Source organism: Tamandua tetradactyla, chromosome 14 (assembly GCF_023851605.1).
Source record: "Tamandua tetradactyla isolate mTamTet1 chromosome 14, mTamTet1.pri, whole genome shotgun sequence".
Lineage (NCBI taxonomy): Eukaryota > Metazoa > Chordata > Mammalia > Pilosa > Myrmecophagidae > Tamandua > Tamandua tetradactyla.
In genome coordinates, this window is record NC_135340.1 from 36,647,616 (window position 1) to 36,668,348 (window position 20,733).

At 37.6% G+C, this 20,733-nt stretch overlaps 1 protein-coding gene and 1 long non-coding RNA gene across 2 annotated transcripts in view; both read right to left on the bottom strand.

Moving 5' to 3' along the window:
* Nucleotides 1-1,882: 1,882 nt before the first annotated feature.
* LOC143655843 (uncharacterized) overlaps nt 1,883-20,733 on the bottom strand; it is a 60,344-nt gene continuing 41,493 nt past the window's right edge. The window contains exons 4-6 of the long non-coding RNA XR_013162294.1: nt 5,165-5,231; nt 2,854-2,910; nt 1,883-2,230 (exon numbers count right to left, since the gene is read on the bottom strand). This is a non-coding gene — a long non-coding RNA (uncharacterized LOC143655843). The remainder of the gene's footprint in view (nt 2,231-2,853; nt 2,911-5,164; nt 5,232-20,733) is intronic.
* On the bottom strand, nt 12,942-13,883 carry LOC143654928 (olfactory receptor 11G2-like). The gene has a single exon (XM_077126547.1). The coding sequence runs from the start codon at nt 13,881-13,883 to the stop codon at nt 12,942-12,944; it is 942 nt and encodes a 313-aa protein (XP_076982662.1).

Genomic DNA, 20,733 nt, shown 5'->3' on the forward strand with positions numbered 1-20,733 from the left:
ATTATATAAAGTAACTTCCTTCCATTACATATTTCTACTTCTTATTACCTTCTGTATATTTCTTTTGCACCTGGCTACGATTCTAGTTTCTTATTGATGCTGATTACTTTTTGAAATTATTTTTATGAGCATTTATATTGAATATCTACTAATCTTTGGGTAAAGAAAAATAGGCAGAAAAATAAATACAGGGGTGAGAGCAAAATTCTGAGTTTCAGTTCAAGAGATAATTGATGGATTTTGTTGCCCATTGTTTGATTTCTTCCTTCTTCTCCTTTCTTTTTGCCTTCTTATCAGGTGTCAGTCATTGGATTTAGCACCAAGCTAATCCCGCATGATTTCCAGTTGATATCCTTAACTAATTATATCTGCACAGACCGTATTTCTAAATATGGTCACATTTCCAAATACTAGGGGTAAGGACTTGAACAAGCCTTTTTGGGAGAACCAATTCAGTATTTACAGTGTGCTTCCTAAAGTTTGTACAAAGACACTGCAGGTCAAGCCTTTCAGCCTGCTTGCTGCTTTCTGATTATGTGATTTTGTAGGCTAGTCTTGGTCCTCCACGCAAGTTTTAAGTCAGGCTAGCAACCCACATGGAGTGTGTGTCTTCTTTGCATATCTAAAATGAAGATAACTCAGCAAATTTGGTCTTTGTCTGCCTCTGTGCAATAGGGCACCATTTAACTAGTGGGTACGATTGTGCCATCTCAGAGTAAGATTTATATATTAAATATATTATAATGCAAACTACAGGTTCCAAGACACTGTGAAAATTAACTTGAGAGTAATATATCTCATTTCAGACACTGGCCTTTCTGTCCTATGTCTATCCTCTGACAAGCTTCCTCTGTCTTCTCTGCATGGCTAGTGTTCATAGAAAAGCACTTTTTAAATCATAAAGTACTTAAAATATGAATTATTATCATTTTACCTGAGTTTACTCCCTCCCTGCTTTCTGCTTCTCTTTTTCCTCCATGTTATGCCATGTCCAGGTCTCACCTCTACAATGTCTCTGTATTTATTCTTTGACATTGAGTGTTCCTGGGTGGTACTAAGATAAACAAGGAAGATTTCAAGTTTCAAGAACCTAAAACACCCTGAAAAGTAAGCAGTTGGAGGAACTGCTTTGAAAGATTCCAGTCAGGAATTGGGTTTGCTGAGAGGAAATTTCTGCAAGTCCACATTGAGGAAGAATCCCAGATCCTCGAGGGTCTCCATGTGGACAGCATTCTCATGGATAAGAAAAGGGAAGGTTTTTCTGGTCACTCTTGTGAGTAGTGGGAAGATTATGTGAAGGAAGAGGCAGCCCAGATGCAATGAGGTAGACGGGCTTTTCACTATGGTAGTCCCGCCCGAATCTGCAGTCAGGCTAATGTACCCACACAAAGCTGGAGGTGACTGCTGGTGGGTAAAATGCTGAAAGAACTCGGTTCTCACATCCAGTTTAATGCGATCAAAACATGACCGTGGGAAGATTCAAGAGTGGGAAGAGAGAAGCAAATGCACATGTTTGTATGGTTTGTGTATGTGTGTGCAAGTGGGCATGTGTGTGTGTGTATGTGTGTGTAGGGAGAGATATAGTGGGGGATACTTTAGGCTTCTAATGACTGTGAAATTGGTGGTTGGAGCAAATTTACCTAAATCTGCAAAGGACAGAAAATGACGAGTTGATATTTGGGTTAGTCATAGTTTCGTCTTGTAAAACTGCTTGAGAATGTCTGGCATATTCTTGTTTTCATGTCAGATTGCAGAATGTTAATACAATGTAGCCTAGACAGAGGATTTATGGAAATATTTGTAAGATCCTATTGCTACTTGATTCATCTAAATGCATGACTAAAAAATTCTCAAATTTAAGACCATTAACTTTCTATATTTTAATATCACTACATCTTACTTATATGTGTGCTGTGAATTCTAGTTCTTGAGAGGTTGTCTTTGACCAAATCTCAAAGTCTTCAATATATTTTTCAGGGCCTCCTTCATTTCCTTATTCCGGAGACTGTAGATCAAGGGGTTGAAAAGCGGGGTCAACACAGAGTAAAATAAAGTCACAATTTTCTGGATCCCAGCTGGATTGCCTGATGTTGGGCTGACGTACATCACCATGATGGAGCCATAGAAGAGGGACACCACGGCCAGATGGGAGCCACACGTAGAGAAGGTCTTTCGCCGGCCTTCTGCTGAGGGGACCCTCAGTACAGCTCTGATCACTAGTGTGTAGGAGCTGGTGATGAAGATAAAGTTGGAGAAAATGAGGACTGAGTTAAAGACAGCACAGATGACATCAGTGGCTGGAGCTGGTACACAGGACAACTTCAAAAGGGGTCCTGGGTCACATAGAAAGTGATCAATAGTATTAGGGCCACAGAAAGGTAGCTGGGAGATGAGGTAAACTGGGACGAGGAAGCAGGAGAAGCCACACACCCAGCAGCAGGCTCCCATTCTGATGCAACGCTGAGCTGTCATGATGGTGGGGTAGTGCAGGGGTCTGCAGATTGCAAGGTACCTGTCAAAGGCCATGGCAGATAATAAAAATGACTCAGTGGTGCCCATGGAGAAGAAGAAGTAGAACTGGAGGAAGCAGCCAGGAAAGGAGATGGTGTTGGTCTCAGAGAGAAAGTTGGCTAGCATGTTGGGGACGGTTGAGGTGACGTACCAGATCTCCAGGAAGGAAAAATTGGCTAGCAGGATGTACATGGGAGTGTGGAGATGGTGGTCCCACCTCACAGCGCAGATGATGCACAGGTTTCCAATGAGTGTCAGGGCATAGGTCAGCAAGAAGAGGCAGAAGAGAAAGATCTGAATCTCCCAGGCACAAGGGAATCCAAGGAGAATGAATTCACTCACAGTGTCAGAGAGATTATTCCTTCCAGGATTTTTCATTCTCCCCCGCTCCACACACAGCTGCAACGACAAGACATCGCCAAGTTAGAAAAGATGTTACAGAAGTGTTCTCACTACTTTGTACTCTAAATTTCTTTAGACTAATGATTGACATAGTTTAGGTCACTCAGAGATTCTCTGCATTCTTTTCTCCATTGTGATATAGGGAGGAATTAAGGATCTTGTGGCTGTGTGCTTATTACAGCATCTCTATCATGGCCATTACACCATTAAGATCCGTTAAATCTGCCTTGAGTTAGTGTCCTTGGCGCTACATAAAACAAGATAGATAGTTTCTTGCTGTTCAGGGGCTTATGGTCTAGTTTAGTCACATCCATCTGGTTGAAACCCATGGAAGGGCATATGGGGCTCTAAATAACTGTACAGTTCAATCTCGGAGTAAATATGGAGAAGAAAATATTGCAAGAATATATAGTTACCAAGCAAGGTTTCTTTCCTATTATAATCTTAAACTCTATCATATGCGTAGATTAAGATTGATTTCCTTCCATGTAATACTGGGAATGTTGAAACAGAAATAAGATAAATGACTTTTAATCAGGGTTGTGTACAGTAGGGTCAATTTATACATTTGTGTATCCCTCTTATTTTTAAAGATTTCAGTGAAAGAAATGCCACAATTTTCACAGTTAGTTTCTTTTAGTCTTTAATAATGTATGCGCAGTTCTCCAAATGTCTCCTTATTTTTAACTTAGTCCTCTTTGAAGTTAAAATTTTTCATGTTGAAGAGGGGTAAGCTGAGTGCGGTATCACTTTGAATAAACATTTTTAAAGGAAGTTGGCATGAATAAATGAATTACAGGTTAAAAGCTATGATGATTCTTTTTTTTTCATGGGCAGGCACAGGGAATTGGACCTGGATCTCTGGCATGGCAGGTGGGAACTCTGCCAGTGAGCCACTGTTATACCACTTCATGATTCTTTTTTTAACTGAAATCTACCCTACTTAGAATGACAGGAGACAGTTCTTACCCGAAATACATCTGGTGCTGGAAAAGTAACCTGTGATGGTATTCAATACACATTTTGCCACTTAGAGGAAATCACACATGCACACATGTTCTGCATCTGAGAACACTCTGATACTGTTCTTACTTTTATGGAAGATCTGTGCATTTACTATTTCTTCTCATTATCTCTCACTGTGTTATCTGAAGCTCCTGTGATAGAGCTTTTCCTCGTTGATTTGACTTATATTCAGGACACAGTTCTAGGATCTTTTCTCTTGGAAGGAGGCCTGTCATCTAGGAATTGACTGTAATTCTGTCCATATGAGATGATGCCACATTTTCTATCCCTATCCTCGACATCTGCAAGCCTGATTTGTCTGACCAACTTCTTACTAGATATTTCCATTTGATATCTAGTGGGCAATTTAAGCATAACATGCCAAAGACTGAACTCTTGATTGTTCTCAACCCAAACTTGCTGCTCCCTACTTCTTTCCCATGTCAGTACATGGTATATCTATTTAATCAGTTGGTCAAGCCATAAACTTTAGTCATATCCATACAACTTCTCCCACATCCAGATGACCAACAAATCCTCCAGTCCTCATATTCAGGATCTGACCAATTTTGCCCATCCCCATTGTTTTAATTTGCTGCTGCTGAATGCAATATAACAGAAACCAGATTTTTTTTTAATTGGCAGGCACTGGGAATCGAAGTTTCTAACATACAGTACTTAACAGGGATTAGAAGGAACAACTGCCTTTACAAAATGGGATTAGGATTAAAACATGACTTTTCTTGGGTACATAAACCTTTTCAAAACAGCACACCCATTAACTACCATCCTTGTCCACACCACCATGAAACTCTCACCTGTTCTCTTACAAGAACCTCCTAAATTGTCTATCTCCTTCCATTTTAATATGCTTAATGGCTATTAGTCACATAACAGTACAGTGATAGTGTCCAAAAAATCCAATCGTGTCAACCACTTGCTTTCAGTCTTTTAAACACACTTAAAATAAAACCCAGATTCTTTAACACAACCTATAAAGTCAATATTTCAAAAATACCCTTCTCTGTGAGATGAGTTGAATTCTTTTTCAAAGAAAAAATTCACTCAGCCACTCAGGTCTTGGTGGTTATTCAATTTCTTTACAATTGCTGGATTGTTATTTAAAACTCATTTTATTTTTTGTCCTTTATCATTTGACATGTTTTGGTTCCTCAGGATTGTATTATCAGCTATCAATTTGTTGCTTTTACTGACAGTGGAATATCAAATCCATTTCAATACTCACCCTTTTTGGGTCTCCTGTTAAAATATTTCTTGGGGATACTGTAGAAAGTAACAGTCCAAAGAAGATTCTATAAATGCAACAAACAAAAATCACATCGATGTGAATGTTTTTGTCATTTAAAGACACGTTGTTTCACATAAAATCAAAGCATATTAAGCTAGTTAAATTGAGAGTCTGTAGAGATGTTATCTGCAGAATCAGAAATTTGCTATATTTTCTCAATTGAAGGAGAAAAGCAATCATAATGTTGAGAATAAATCCATGAGAATTCATCAGTTATACATTTCACATGAAATTTTCAGGACTCTTTGTAAATATTACTCAGTAATATTGTAAAGAAATAAGGAAACTGGATAAAAATATTTCTCAAGACTAGGAGAATGAGAAGAAAATATTTTTAACATTCTCTGCATTTTATTCTAATCAAACATTTACATCTTGCCAGCTAATGTATTCTGTAAAAAAACCAGACCCTTATTCCATATGGTATACAGTATTAACTCATTACTTGGATATGTGCAAAGAAGTAAGGTCAGAAAGGGGAAACAGCATATTCCCCACAGGGTGAGAAGCATGTACAGGACTTCTGAAGAATTGGAAGATCAAGTTTATAACCTGCCAGAAGTTGTACAGACTGAATATTCAAAGATTTTCCCCCCATGTTCAAAGCTCAAATTTATGATCATGGATAAAAGCCCAGATGAAAGTATTGTGTGTATTTATTTCCTTCCATTGTTGCCATTTGAGATTTGGAATCCTCTCCCCTGATCGTTTAAAAAGTTTTTATTCAACAAATGAGATCCTTTTTTGAATTCTAGTTACAATGAAATCCCAAGCCTTGCCGTTCCTTGAGGAATAGTGCACTTGCAGAACCAAATTCTTATCTTCTCTTGTGCTACTAGTTGGAATTGCAGAAGGTTTCTGGGGAATAATTATATCATAACTGAACTTGAATTAATAACTACAAGAAGATCTACCATTGGATTCTTCATTTCCATGTTGAAGAGAAACTACTCTTTGTCCCCCAATATTAATTCTCAAATTTTTTGAGTAGAGACATTGTAGTGGCATTTTAAAGATAGCTAAGAGAAGAATGGCATGTTAAGTGCTACGGTGATGGAGGATTATTTAACAACCATTTATAGAGTGCTTAACAGACACCGAGGATATAATAGTAAACAAAATAAAAATTTCTAGCTTAGCAGTGCAATTTAGTGGGTTGGGCAACAGAAAGTAAAAATAATCAAAGCAAAATCATATTTTATTTTTATTTGAGGAAAATGAAGTATGGGAATGAAATAGCGCATTGAACATGAGGGCAGAACTTGTAATTATAACTAAGGTTTTAAAAAAAGCCTAACAGAGATGTTAATATTTGAGCACAGACTTAAAAAAGTGAAGGACAAACCATAAGGTATGGAAGGAGTGTTCAGGCAGAAGGAACAGCTAATGCTAGAACCCAGAGCATGCTTGGTGTGTTGGGTGAAAGGCAAGGCGGCTGCTGTACTGGAATTGGGTAAACCTGGTGATGGACTCGGTTCTGTTATCTCCCAGTCCTGATTTCTCCAAATCTTTTTTGTGTAATGCAGAACTTCATTGTATTCTTCAGTTCAATTTTTGGATTTTGCAGTTTTAATATTTCAGTTTTAATCAGTTCTCTGATTTGTCAGCATCCTCAGAAAGCATCCATCAAAATAGTTTTGATTTTTCTGATGATAGTCATATTGACTCTGCCAATTTTATTCTGAGCTAAGTCACATACAGCCTCAGTGATCCGCAGAAACGCAAAAACGAAACAAAACAAAACAAAGAAAACAAAAAACAAAAAGCACAGGTGCTCTGTTTTATATAAATGCTTATTTTTAATTTCCTGAGACAGATTTTTAAAATTTTCTGTTTCTAATCATGGGAGGCACCATAGTGGAAAGTAAGAGAGTGAGTCTTCTCAAGCACTTTTTTCATGACTCTGTGTTAGACAGTGCTGTGTTTCACCCTTCCACCATGGATGGCCTATTTACTGCTTGTCATATAAATATTAAGAAGTCAACGGTTCCGTCCATTCCAGTGAATACTGCTCCAACGTCCAATTCTACACGACAGAAAAGAACTTTGGTATACAAAGTCAAGGGTTTTTAATCTTCAAATTGGAGGAGAATGTAATTAGGTCTAAATTTATTTTTAGGGTATTTTAGGTCATGCTTTTGGGTTAAGCCAGATCATCAGACAGATGATATTTGGATGATAGTTTTTAGATATGGGAAAAATTGCTTCTATTGAGTTTCACTTCTAAATTATACCCTTGATTTTTATTGGGGGTGTAACAAAAAGCAATTCTATTAAGCCAGCTATTACTGGTATATTTTATTACAGTTATTTTTTGAAATGACTGTTCATTTTACCACTTAGTGTCTCTAACATGAATCCACATGAAGTAAAGTATTTTACAACTGTGAGCCAGTAAGTATTTGGCTTCCTTTGAGGAACCCATTTGTTTTCTTCCTACAGATAGTGAAAGTCATAAAGAGGATAAAGTTTCCCCCACACCTCATTTTGTTTTAAAAGGAGCTTAGAACGAATTTTAGGGCTTGAATTTAATAACTGTATAAGTTCTCAAGGTCCACACATCTTCATTCCAATTTTTTTTTCTTTTTCAATCCCTATTTCCCTTCCTCTATGGATTTGGCAGTTTTTGTTGGGTACATTAACTCTACAGGACAAGGTAGGGTGAATATAGTAAGATAAATAAAGGCATATATAAGTATACATGTAAGCAAGTAGTTCTAAGTTAATGAAAGTGATGGCATTCTTATTGAGCCTTCCCCTTAGTACAGAGTATCGAGCAGGCTCCTCCAGGTGTTCAGATAAAAAATGAATTCCTTAAAGTAGCCTAGAAGCTTTCACATGATCTGATCTTGTGTATTCTCCAGACTCTTCTCCCTGTGAATGATAAACTTAATCTTTTCATATTCTTTGAAAACCCCCAAATTATACCTGCATTTACTTGGAATTTAATTTCCCTAGATCTTCAAACAGTTCTTTCCCTCACTTTGAAATATTACCTTCACAAAGTCTTCTTGGCATCCTTTCTAAATTGTTCCTTATCTTATCCCAACTTTTCCTGTATTCATATTCTCCTTTCTTCTTCTTTTTTTAGAATAATATTTATTTCTTAAAACTTTAAAGTTTAATTGTGCCATAGAGAATACTTAAAAGCACAGGAAGCAAAGAACACAGAAGTCATCCAGAATCACAAGCAGTTTACAGTTTGACACATCCTTCTATGTCCTTTATGTGTATACACACCACTGAGCATACAGTTTTATGTGGTTGACATCACCCAGTATCATGCTTTTTCATGAATATTTACCAATTCAAAGTTTCAAAGCCATGAATATTGTGATAATCAAAATACATGACACCAACTCAGTTCAGGGAAATATGTATTCCTGCCTTTCTTGGGAAGAAAAATTCATAAAAGAAAAAAATGGCACTTGGCTTCTAAAGATATTGGGAGAGTTACATATACTGCATTCCCTTAATGCTCAATTTAAAATTAGACATAAAGCAAGAGAACCAAAACTTTAATGCACCCAAGAGAATTCATGATCAAATGTTTATCTAAATAATAGCGAGATAAGTTTCCATTCATTTATTTAACCACATTTTCCTATGGTACCGTCCAGAGATATGAACATGCAATAGTTACATCAAAATGAAACTGATAGGAGTGCCTGGGGAGTTCAGGGGCAGAATTCTCACCAGCCATTTGGGACACCTCGGTTCATTCCAGGACCATGCATTGCCCCCTCTCATTCCATCCCCCCCACAATTTCAACAAATTATACTGCAATAACGGTATATTCACATGAAAAAAGAATGAAAGGAGACCCCCACCATTCAGCATAGAAAAAGAAAATATGACTAAGTCTGCTTTCATCCCTCCCCCTGCACTTTCTGCTGCCCCACCCCCTGCAGCCACTAATGAACAAGCACTGATGCATGCTGCTCAGAGGTGGTTTCAGCTTTCCATGTCAAAGATGTTTCTGTTCTATTAACAAAAAGATGTTTATAAATTTGTTAATTCTCTAGCTCTATTTTTTATAATACATTGTCACCTCAAGATATCTAATTTGAAATAAAGAATCTCAGCTACAGTAAACAAAGGTATTTAACAAAAAATATACATGAAAATATGGTTATGCACTAAGGCGGTTTTCTAAATAAGAGATACTAGCAAAAAGCCCTTCTCTTGTCCTTCCTCTTCTTCTTTCACCACTTCAATAACTAAAGAAATACATCTAGTGCCAAGAGGTGGATTACAAAGGTCATTCCCAGAAGACTGTCCTTCCTATAAACCAACACAAGAACATTTCTATAGGGACCACTGTTCTATCTTTATTTTTAATATATTTTGAACATTAAGAAATACTTTAATACACAGCGATAACTGGAATGCCTATATAGAACAGTGGTCAGACGATCTGAATTTGTCCAACAGCTCACAAGCAAAGAGCCCTTCCCTCTACATTCCTTCCTTGCCCCCGACCTGCCTTAGCATATCGTTCCAAGACCTCTAGTTTAACAAGTCCATTCTCATGTATTAACAGTAAAATATTGAAAGTATTATTTTATCCTCTCTACTTTTAATGTATGTTGTGTACATCTAAGCATCTATAAAGACCAGGCGTTTCAAATAAGGATTAAATTTGTCCACGATACACACAGTAGCAGTGAATAAACCATACACATATTAACAAAGGTTATGATCTAAAAGTGTCTTGTAAACAGGAATCTTCTGGTCTAGAACCCTTCCCCTTCTCACCTCTATGAACCTATTATAGTTTTGTCTGAACACACCAGCAAGTTACCTTCTGCCATTGCTTCTCTCTCACCGCCTCGAAACCACTGAATGAGTATATAAACAGTAGTGTGCTGCTCAGAGATGGTTTAACAGTCCCATTTCCAAAAGAAACTATGTCCTATGAATTTGAGCAAAATGATATCTCCAAAGTAATAGTTTACTACTTGTACTTTTAACATGCATCGGGTACTTCTAAACATCTAGACAAACCAGATGTTTCAAATAAGGACTTAGCTTGTCTCACTATATGCAGAGCAGTCTTGAGTAAACTGCAGACATATAACAACAGTTAATCTGAAGGTGACGTCTAAACATGAACGTTCCGGTCTAGCACCCTTTCTTTTGTCCCTCCTCCACCAAACCTGGGGGCTACAATGGTTACAATTTCAGAAGATAATCATTCCTAGGAATTTTAACATGAAAAATGCAGGATACATTAGTTTACTAAGAATACTTTTATCATATACTGACAACTTCTTTCACATCTAGAACGCTAGATGCAAATTAAGATGTGCTCATTCATTATACACATTATATGCAACATTTCAGATACAGCCATCATTACATGTGTGTAGTTTATTCAGTTCTACTGTGTATATAGTGGACATATTTAATTCCTTATTTGAAATATGCTATCTTCTTAGATGTTTAGAAGGTTACAAAGTATGTTAAAAGTAGAGGTAGTAAAATAGCACACCTTGTAGATAGTATTTTGTTAAAATTCATATGAAATACATTTTGGAAATGGAATGGTCAATCCACTTTCAGAGCAGCACATAATTTGTTTGTGCTTTTCAGGGAGGAGGGAGAAGGAAGTGGCAGGGGCTCTATGCCAGTAAGTCTATAATTGGGCAAGATAAGCCATCATCCTACATGTTCTGTGCATTTTGCCTTGTTTTACTGTGTATGTGGTGACATATGAGTCCTAATTTTTTATAATCTATTCTTGCCGGATGTTAAAGAAATTACCAGTGTAGGACAGAAGGATAGTTATCAAAGTAACACATTTTATACATTTTCTGTTAAAATATACAGGGAAGACTTTGTTCTGAACATGAAAGTTCAGTTGTGGAAGCAAAATTGTTAAATACCCTGTAAGCAGGGGGTGGAGGGGTGCAAGGGTAGTTCAGTGGTAGAGTTCTTGCCTGCTATACAGGAGACCTGGGTTCGATTCCCGGTCCATGCACTTCCTAAACAAGCAAACAAGCAAAGCAAACAAACAGTGCTACAATAACAGGATTCTCAAATGGAAATATAATGAAATGTGATCCTGCCATACAGCATAATAATAAATTATATATATATAAAATATCCCTAAGCATTACAGATGTAACCTTTATTCTTTTTACACTAGTTATGGTTACTGGAATTATAGACCTTATGTATACCTTATTGTCTGTCTGTCTCATAAGAATGCATGAAGAATGAAGGCAAGGATTTTGTTTTGTATACTGTTGTAATCCCAGGGGGCCCTACAGGGTTCAATAAATGTTTATTGAATGAATGAATAAAATACACAAACCCCAGGCAACATTGATCTAATTTAGTTATTTTTCCTGTGATTTCTTTATAAGAAATTTAAATCTCTTACCAATAATGTTTAAAAGTTTCACTTTTTGCCAACATTGGTCACTACCATCACTGTAATGATTCTTTAGATATCTGACAGAAAAATATCTGATGGAGATTACATTACAAGCATGTCTCTAATTTTTCCAGAGACCCTGGTTTTACTCAACATACCTGTCTGAAGTCTTTCATACATTTGTAGACAGGAATAAAAGAACATGCCCGATCTCTTTCAGAGCAAACAGTCCTGTCCTTTTTCTTACAGAGCTTACGGCAATCCTAATCATCCTCTCCCTCCCCAGTAATCAAGTTCAATACATAATAAAAGCTGAATGTTTCCAAGGCTGCAGCACATCTTATTGAAGTGCCCCTCCCATCCCCAAACCTGGTTATTGCAGCCTTCTTATGGTAGGAAAACATTAGAACCAAACTATTGTTGTGAGAACCAAATAAGGATGAGAATTAGCTCTGACAAAGTAAATCTTAATTCCTCTAAGGACAGAAGTTTATTTGATTCTATTTTCTTGCCAGCTTCTGAGTGAATAAAAGCACAGATTAGTCTCTCACAGGCTGGCCACTTTAAGGTAGTATCAATGAGAAGTTTAAAAAGTTAGTCATGACACCCTGGATAGAGGGCAGGAAAGAATCGATGCTCATAACTGCTGTGCTCTAGAAGCAGTGGTTTCAGAGAACCCCTAGGTCTAGAGAAAATAGAAGCAAATAAATAACCAGCAGGTTGTTTGGGGCTTTTGCTTTATTTTGATATGTTATGGAATACTTCTACTGAATAATTTTGTTATAGACACACCTCTATAATTATGCCACCACTGTACTGCTCTCATCAACTGAAGTTTACACATCCCTTAACTCACTAACCATTCCCACAAACAGAAGGAATGGAAATTATCATTAGCTTTTTTTTTCTATTGTATGGGTAGGCACTGGGAATTGAACCCAAGTCTTGGGCATAGCAGGCAAGAACTCTGCCTACTGAACCACTGTGGCCCCCCCATCATTAGCTTTTAATATATGGAAAAGGAAATGTCAAAATGCCCAATCTTCTCCTTAAACCTTCTGAATTCTGTTCATCTAACTATTCTGCAAGTGTTCTCATATCTTCAAAAGAATGCAAAGTATGAGAAAAAAATGGCATTTATCCTCACATGTCAGTGAGGAACAAGATTTGTTGCCATGAGTGGTAAACTGAATAATGACCCATCCCTATGTCCCCCAAGCTGGCCACATCCTAATCCCTAGAATCTGTGAATGTTAAAGGGACTTTGCAGATATGGTTCAGTTAGGGACCTTAAGATGGGGCATTATGCTTAGTCCACTCATGATCTCTCATTAACTCTGACTAATCTTTGTGCATGTGTGAATTTTTCTCAAAGCAGCCTTCATGTCCTTGTTCCGGAGACAGTAGATCAGAGGGTTTAGTAGTGGAGTCACTGATGAGTAGAACAGAGTGACAATCTTCTGTATCCCAGCTGTATTCCAAGAAGCTGGGTAGCTGTACATCACCATGATTGTTCCATAGAATAGAGAAACCACAGCCAGGTGGGAACCACAGGTAGAGAAAGCCTTACGTCTGCCAGCTGCTGATGGGACCCGTAACACTGCTTTGAGAACCAGAGTGTAGGATCCAAGGATGAAGAAGAAGGTGATGAAGATAATAAGAGAGCTCAAAATTGAACAGGAAAGCTCAATTCCTGGAGTTGGGACACAGGACAGGGCCAGAAGAGGACCTGGGTCACAAACAAAGTGGTCAATGATGTTGGGACCACAGAAGGGGAGCTGGGTTATGAAATAGATAGGGATTGGATAGCAGAGGAAGGCTGTTACCCAGCAGAGGGCTACCAAGTTCAGGCAAAGATGACTGGTCATGATGGTAGGATAGCGGAGAGGCTGGCAGATGGCCAGGTACCGATCAAATGCCATGAGGGGCAATAAGAAAGTCTCATTGATGCCCATGGAGAAGAAGAAGTAGAACTGGAGGAAGCAGGCCGTGAAGGAGATGGTTTTTGTCTCAGACAGGAAGTTCTCTAACATAGTGGGAACAGTGGTGTTGATGTAACAGATCTCCAGGAATGAGAAATTGGCCAGCAGAATGTACATGGGTGTGTGAAGCCTGTGGTCCAGCTTCACTGCACAGATGATGGCTCCATTCACCATCAGTGTCAGGGTGTAGGTCAGAGAGAACAGCATGAAGAGAAGGACCTGAACCTCACTGGAACAGGGAAAACTCAGGAGTATGAACTCAGTCACTGTGCTGACTCTGGACATGTTCATGTTTTCCTAAAGGTGGAAAAGGAAAGGTGACAAAGACACAGATGACCTTATTCTGTGATTCTCTTGGGTGTTTCCTTTCTAGAGTCTTAAATTCTCATACAACTCCGAGATTCTGTTATTCCAATAAATAATAATCTAACAATATTTTTAAAGATTGTAAAACTTTGAGAGTATTTGACATAACTATACCCTCTGAATCCTTGGGTTTTTCCTTATTCCTCTTTAGGGATTTTCTCAAATAGAAGACAGATTCTATGCAGTAAACAGGTTGGAGAAGGATAATGACAGTACTTACAAAGTGCGTAAGCAATTATGAATGTCATCCACTTCTGTCTGTAGAGTAAGATATGAAAACGCACCTAATTTCAATTTCTTGATTCTTTGGAATCAGAAACACAAATTCCTTGAATCAGAGGAGGAGAAGAGGGAGAAAGGTAGTGAATACCACACTGAAATCTTCAGTTATTTCACTTTTATTCTGGATCAATGTTGGTGTTCCAGTATTATTAAATTTTTTGTATGATTAACTAGAGTCCATGGTTTTCTAACTGAGGGTTTACTATTTGTGTTGTGCAGTCCCAGGAATTTAAAAAAAATTTAAAAATTTTTTTATATGTATACAACCCAACACTCTCCCTTTCAGCCAACATCAGATATATATGTCAGTGCTGTTAATTATGCTCACAGTGTTGTGCTGCCATCACCACCACCATTGCCAACACATTTTTAATAGCATTGTTGATCTTAATGCAGTCTCATAACCCAGGCAAAAAACATCAAATTGTACCTTCTTTTCTTCAGTATTCATAGATCTTGTTAATGCAGGAGAATTTTGAATGCCCATACATCTACAAAGTGGCTTTTAATTTGTTTCCATCTTTTTATAGTAGAATTAAAACACCTTTTTTTTAAACCTTGAGCTAAATTGTAACTCTCTCTATAGGTAGAAAAATGAGCAATGGATTTTATATTATTTTGAGACTTTTGAGATTTTTTGCCTATGGTATCAGTGTTTCTAGAAAGTCTCCTACTCTTCTGGTTTATGGATGAATGTGGAGGATCACAGATGTCAGGAACTCCCACCAGTGACCTCTGAGGGCTAAAGGCAAAGGTGATAGCCATAAACTCCCCTCCAGCTAAAGATCCTTCTCCTACTTTCCTTGCTCCTGTGTTGCTCCCATCCTATTATAGGTGTAGAAGGCCGAAGTTGTCTGGGGAAGTAGAGGGAGAACTAGGAAATTATTGTAATTTTTGAACATGTATAATTTTTCATGAAAACGTTATTCTCTGAATTAGACTTAGTCTGGGACACTGACTTCCACTGTGAGAGGGGAATGACAAGGACAACTAAATCTCCTAAAATTCTGTACTTAGCTGGGTCTCAATTTATTTTCTGGATGTCTTCAGGTAGTGAGGGGCAGTCATCATTTGGGCCTTAATGACCTAAGGTGACGTGATTGAGTGACAACATTTATTCAGGAACATGTAAGTCCAGAATACAGTTCAAGAAACTTCTATATTTGAAATATGCTAGCTAAGAATTTTTATTACTGTTTTCCATTCTAAAGTGTGTGATTCTGAAGATCACATAATGCCATACCTTTGAGGATAATCTTGATTGCTCCAATTAGAGACACAATGGCATGGGAGAGATTCAAAAATTTTTACATCATGTCTCACTGCAAGGATCCTCTTCAGTCTATGAGTAGATCATCTCTGGTATGACAGAGCTCTTGGTATTTTCTCTAAGAATTCAGTGTACCCCAGGAGCCAAAGAAACCATGAGGAAATAGAAAAAAAAAGGAAGAAGAAATATGTGGTGATAAATTTATGTGACAACTCCAATGGTTTTGCAAACCAAGTCCGAATGACCTCACCAATCTGGCAAGTTTGGTGAATTTATCTCCCAGATATCCTTTCTCTCAGTGCTGGATCATCTGCTCTGTGGTAGAGCCAAACACAGCTAAAAATGGGGAGAGCTGAAGTTTTTTACAGTCCTGCTGCCCTGTGCCCCTTTCTTAGTCCTCACCAGATGTCACTTTGCCAATGTCTCTGTTCCTGAAAAGCACAGGTTCTGACTGGATATAACTTCTGCCTAATAAAAATAGCCATGATAGTAGTGAAGTTTTCCCACATCCTCATCTCTCTCATTTCCCCAAATTTCACTAGCCCCCTTTGTGTAACATTTGATTTCCTTTTATATTCATTTATGTAACTTGAGATGCTGTTGTTTTTACAGCCATAGAACAGAATGCAGAGCTAAAAGGCATGCATAAGAACTGTTCTGACTTCTGTCTTTTTTGAACCCATCTCCTCATAGAACCGGGCAGGTCTAATTTGTAATCTTCTGTTTTCATTTCAACAAAGGCAGAAAGATGGAGGGCATGGCACCCTTGGCAGCCACCAGCCAAGAGAGGGCTTACATTGCTGAATCCACAGTATTGGTCTGGAGAAAAAGTAGCATATTTGCTACATGACAAAGACTTATCTATCTTGTACTGAAATTTTTGTCTTATTCATCCTAAGTCATATAGTTCCTAGGGGTTCTAAATTGGAACATTATGAGGAAAGATTGCCAGTTGTATCCCAAATGTTTCCTTTCCTTAGAAACCCACTAATTGGCTCATGGGACCCAGTTTCTCCTGTGAGGATTGCATCATCTCATGCTATTCTCATAGCAGATTTTTATTTTGGTTCTTTTTTTAAAAACTTCATTTTTTTTAAAGCTTACTTTTGTGGTGTTGTAAAGACTACAACACCACCAGTTTAGCTGGAACAGATTTTTGTTATTTTTCTTAATCTTTAACATTAAATTTTATTCATGTTTTGAGTCCATCTGTGAATTTTGAACTTTCTTATTTTTCAGTTAAAGAGCTATGACACTAGAGTTCTTATTCCCTTTACTTATTCAATGGCTTGCTAAGGGTACTCTCTTTTTTCTTTCACCTATCCTTTCCTTTCCATTCATCTATCCTTTCCGTCCCTTCCCTTCCCTTTTTGTTAAAGGTTTATTCTCCTGGGTCAGCTCTGTGCTTCTAATACCATACTGATAAGTAAGTACCATGGAATGGTAGTTATCTGTTGGGAATTGAATCATGTCCCCTAGAAAAGACATGTTCAAGTCTTAATCTGCATTCTTATGAGAGTGAACCCATTTGCAAATAAGTACTTTGAAGGTGTTATTGTTAGTTAAATTCTGGACTCATCTGTGAGTAGACCCTTTGGTAATTCTTTTTAGATGAGACCAAATTGAATGAGGGTGGATCTTAATCCATATGACTGGAGGACTTATAAAGAGAGGAAATTAGGAATAGAAGAAGCCAGAAGCCAGAAGAAGCCAGAAGAAGCTAGCGTGAATTAAGAACCTCTGGGAAAGTCTGAATCTCCAAACTATCAGTCTTATTCCCAGCAGTCATGATGTCTAAAATGTCACTGTTATAATTCCTTTGTGTTAAGATTCATAATAGTGAAACATCTTCAGTTTATTGAGTATGTGTTTATTATCTCATTTAATCCATATGACAATACTATGCCATAAATATTAATTCCATTTTACAGATGAGAAAACTGATGCTCAAGAGGTGAAATATGGATTTTGTGAATTAAAAGGCAAATGTTCTTGGAATGAATATAGCTTCCCATGCTCTTCTCTGAGTATTCTGTTTTAGGAGGTTTGGGATAGAACTCAGCATCTGTATTTCGGTAATACTTCAGCTGCCTTTTAGGACTAGGTCAGCTTTCATAAAATAAGCTTACGGTAATAGCTTGGGGAGAAAGTAAGGAGGGTTGGATGATGCCAGTGATATAGTCCCCTAGAGCAGAAATTCTGTGAAAGGTAAGGAGCCGCCTGCTATACAACAACTTGCCGGGCCTCACAATCATGCTTGAGAATGGCACTGGGTAGAAGGACTTGGTTACCTGCTAGTCCTTGAGAGGGCTTGTGGGGGTACTGCCACCCCTAACTCCCAGCATTGTGCTTTCATAAATGCTTATGAAAGAACTGGTTAATGTTTAAGAAAGTTACCAGTTCTTGATAATCTTTACAGAGTAAAAGTGGCTGGGGCTGAAAATAAAGAGGGGGAGTTAGAACAGCTCTCTCCCCATATCCCACTCACTGTTCAGGATCCCAGTAGACTAATCTGAATGATCTCATTGGAACATCTCGGATACATGTGGCCACTCATATTCCTACTCATTTTTAGTTACTCTGCCTCTCTGATCTGTCTCTTAATTCTGAATGCTCTAAATTTATTTTCTGCCAGTATTACAGAATTGGGCTTGGTTTTATTTTTCATGACTTTTTATGGGCTGCTCTCTTAGTTTCTATGCCTACAGATCTAGCATCTATCAAGTTCCAACTGAAATGCCACTTCCTTTGTATCACTTTCTCTATCTCATCTTTCCAGGATAAATTATCTATGACTGATTCTATAACTTTGTGCATATAATTCTATAACAGTCAAGTTATTTAAAGTTCATGTCATTGCATTGTAGGAGGTAAAAAGTTTGGGGTGGGGGTTCCAGAATACAGCCCTTCAGAATCTGCTCCTCCTAAAAGCAACACGGACACTAGAAAAAATGGCCAAAATAAACTTTTTCAGAGCTCTGGAAATTAACCAAATGCTTGCAGCACTCCAAGGAGCATTTAGTTAATAAAATGGCTGAATCTCAGTTTGAAAGGTGAGCTGGTGTTTTTTAAGTTGCTGTATTCCACCCTCTTCTCCCTTCCTAGAATAGATAAGTGAGGAGTTTATGTGGACCATTAGCATTGAAAAGGAGAGATGGAATATGACATATAGAACAAGATGAAGGAGGGGTAATTGGTATTATCCATGTTGGAAGGCCTCAAAATCTTTCATTAGCAAGAATGGTGGATTTTAAAAAATATTTTATTTATTTATTTACCTATTAAACATAACAACATACAAACACAAACATTCTTACCATATGTTCATTCCATTCTTTTTTTTTTTTTTTGCATGGGCAGTCACTGGGAATTGAACCCATGCCTCAGGCATGGCAGGTGAGAACTCAGCCTGCTGAGCCACTGTGGCCCACCCTGATCATTCTATTCTTGATATATAATCAATAACTCACAATACCATCACATAGTTGTATATTCATCATCATGATCATGTCTTATAATATTTGCATTAATTCAGAAAAAGAAATAAAAAGAAAACAGAAAAAAATTTGTATATACCATATCCCCTGCCCCTTCCTTTAATTGATCACTAGCATTTCAATCTACTAAATTTATTTTAACATTTGTTCCCCCAATTATTTATTTATTTTTAATCCATATGTTTTACTCATATGTAGATAAGGTAGATAAAAGGAGCATCAGACACAAGGTTTTCACAATCACACAATCACATTGCTAAAGCTATATCATTATACAATCATCTTTAAGAAACAAGGCTACTGGAGCACAGCTCTACATTTTCAGGCAGTTCCCTCTAGCCTCTCCATTATACCTTAAGTAAAAAGGTAATATCTATATAATACGTAAGAATAATCTCCAGGATAGCCTCTTGACTCTATTTGGAATCTCTCAGCCATTGATACTTTTTTTATTAATTAAAAAAAATTAACGAACAAAACATTTAGAAATCATTCCATTCTACATATATAATCGGTAATTCTTAAAATCATCACATAGTTGCATATTCATCATTTCTTGGTACATTTGCATTGATTTAGAAAAAGAAATAAAAAGACAACGGAAAAAGAAATAAAATGACAATAGAGAAAAAAAAAAAACTATACGTACCATACCCCTTACCCCTCGCTTTCATTTACCACTATTTCAAACTGAATTTATTTTAACATTTGTTCCCCCTATTATTTATTTTTATTCCATATGTTCTACTCTTCTGTTGATATAGTAGCTAAAAGGAGCATCAGACATCAGGTTTTCACATTCACAGAATCTCATTGTGAAAGCTATATCATTGTTCAATCATCATCAAGAAACATGGCTACTGGAACACAGCACTACATTTTCAGGCAATTACCTCCAGCCTCTCCACTACATCTTGAACAACAAGGTGATATCTACGTAATGCGTAAGAATAACCTCCAGGATAACCTCTCGACTGTGTTAGGAATCTCTCAGCCATTGACACTTTGCCTCATTTTACTCTTCCCCCTTTTGGTTGAGAAGGTTCTCTCAGTCTCTTGATGTTAATTCTCAGCTCATTCTAGGGTTTTTCTCAGTCCTTTGACTGAGTCCTTTGAGGCTGAGTCTCAGCTCATTCCAAGATCTTTGTCCCACATTGCCAGGAAGGTTCACACCCCTGAGAGTCATGTCCCATGCAGAGAGGGGAAGGGTGGTGAGACTGCTCGTCATATTGGCTGGAGAGAGAGGCCACATCGAACCAACAAAAGAGGCTCTCTTGGGGGTGACTCCTAGGCCTAAATTTTAACTAGACTTGACCTATCTTTCATGGGCTTAAGTTTCATGTGAACAAACCCCAAGACTGGGAGCTCAGCCTATAGCTTTGCTTGTCCACACTGCTTGTGAGAATATCAAGAATTCAACTTGGGGAAGGTGAATTTCTCCCCACTCTCCCCATTCCCCGAAGGGGGCTTGCAAATACTTTTCCAGTCACTGATCAAATCATTCTGGGATTCATTGGGGGATCACTCTGGACAAACCAACAAAATCTCATGTGCTACCTGAGATTCCAAGTACTTATGACATTCAATCAAACTATCTACATGAGTTATATTAGGAAATGCTCTAGTCAAAATCTAAATTTTGTAACAAACATTTTTTGCTTTAGTCTTACACATAATGTGACATTTTGAAGTATTAGTTATCATCTATTTTCAGCACCCTGCAATA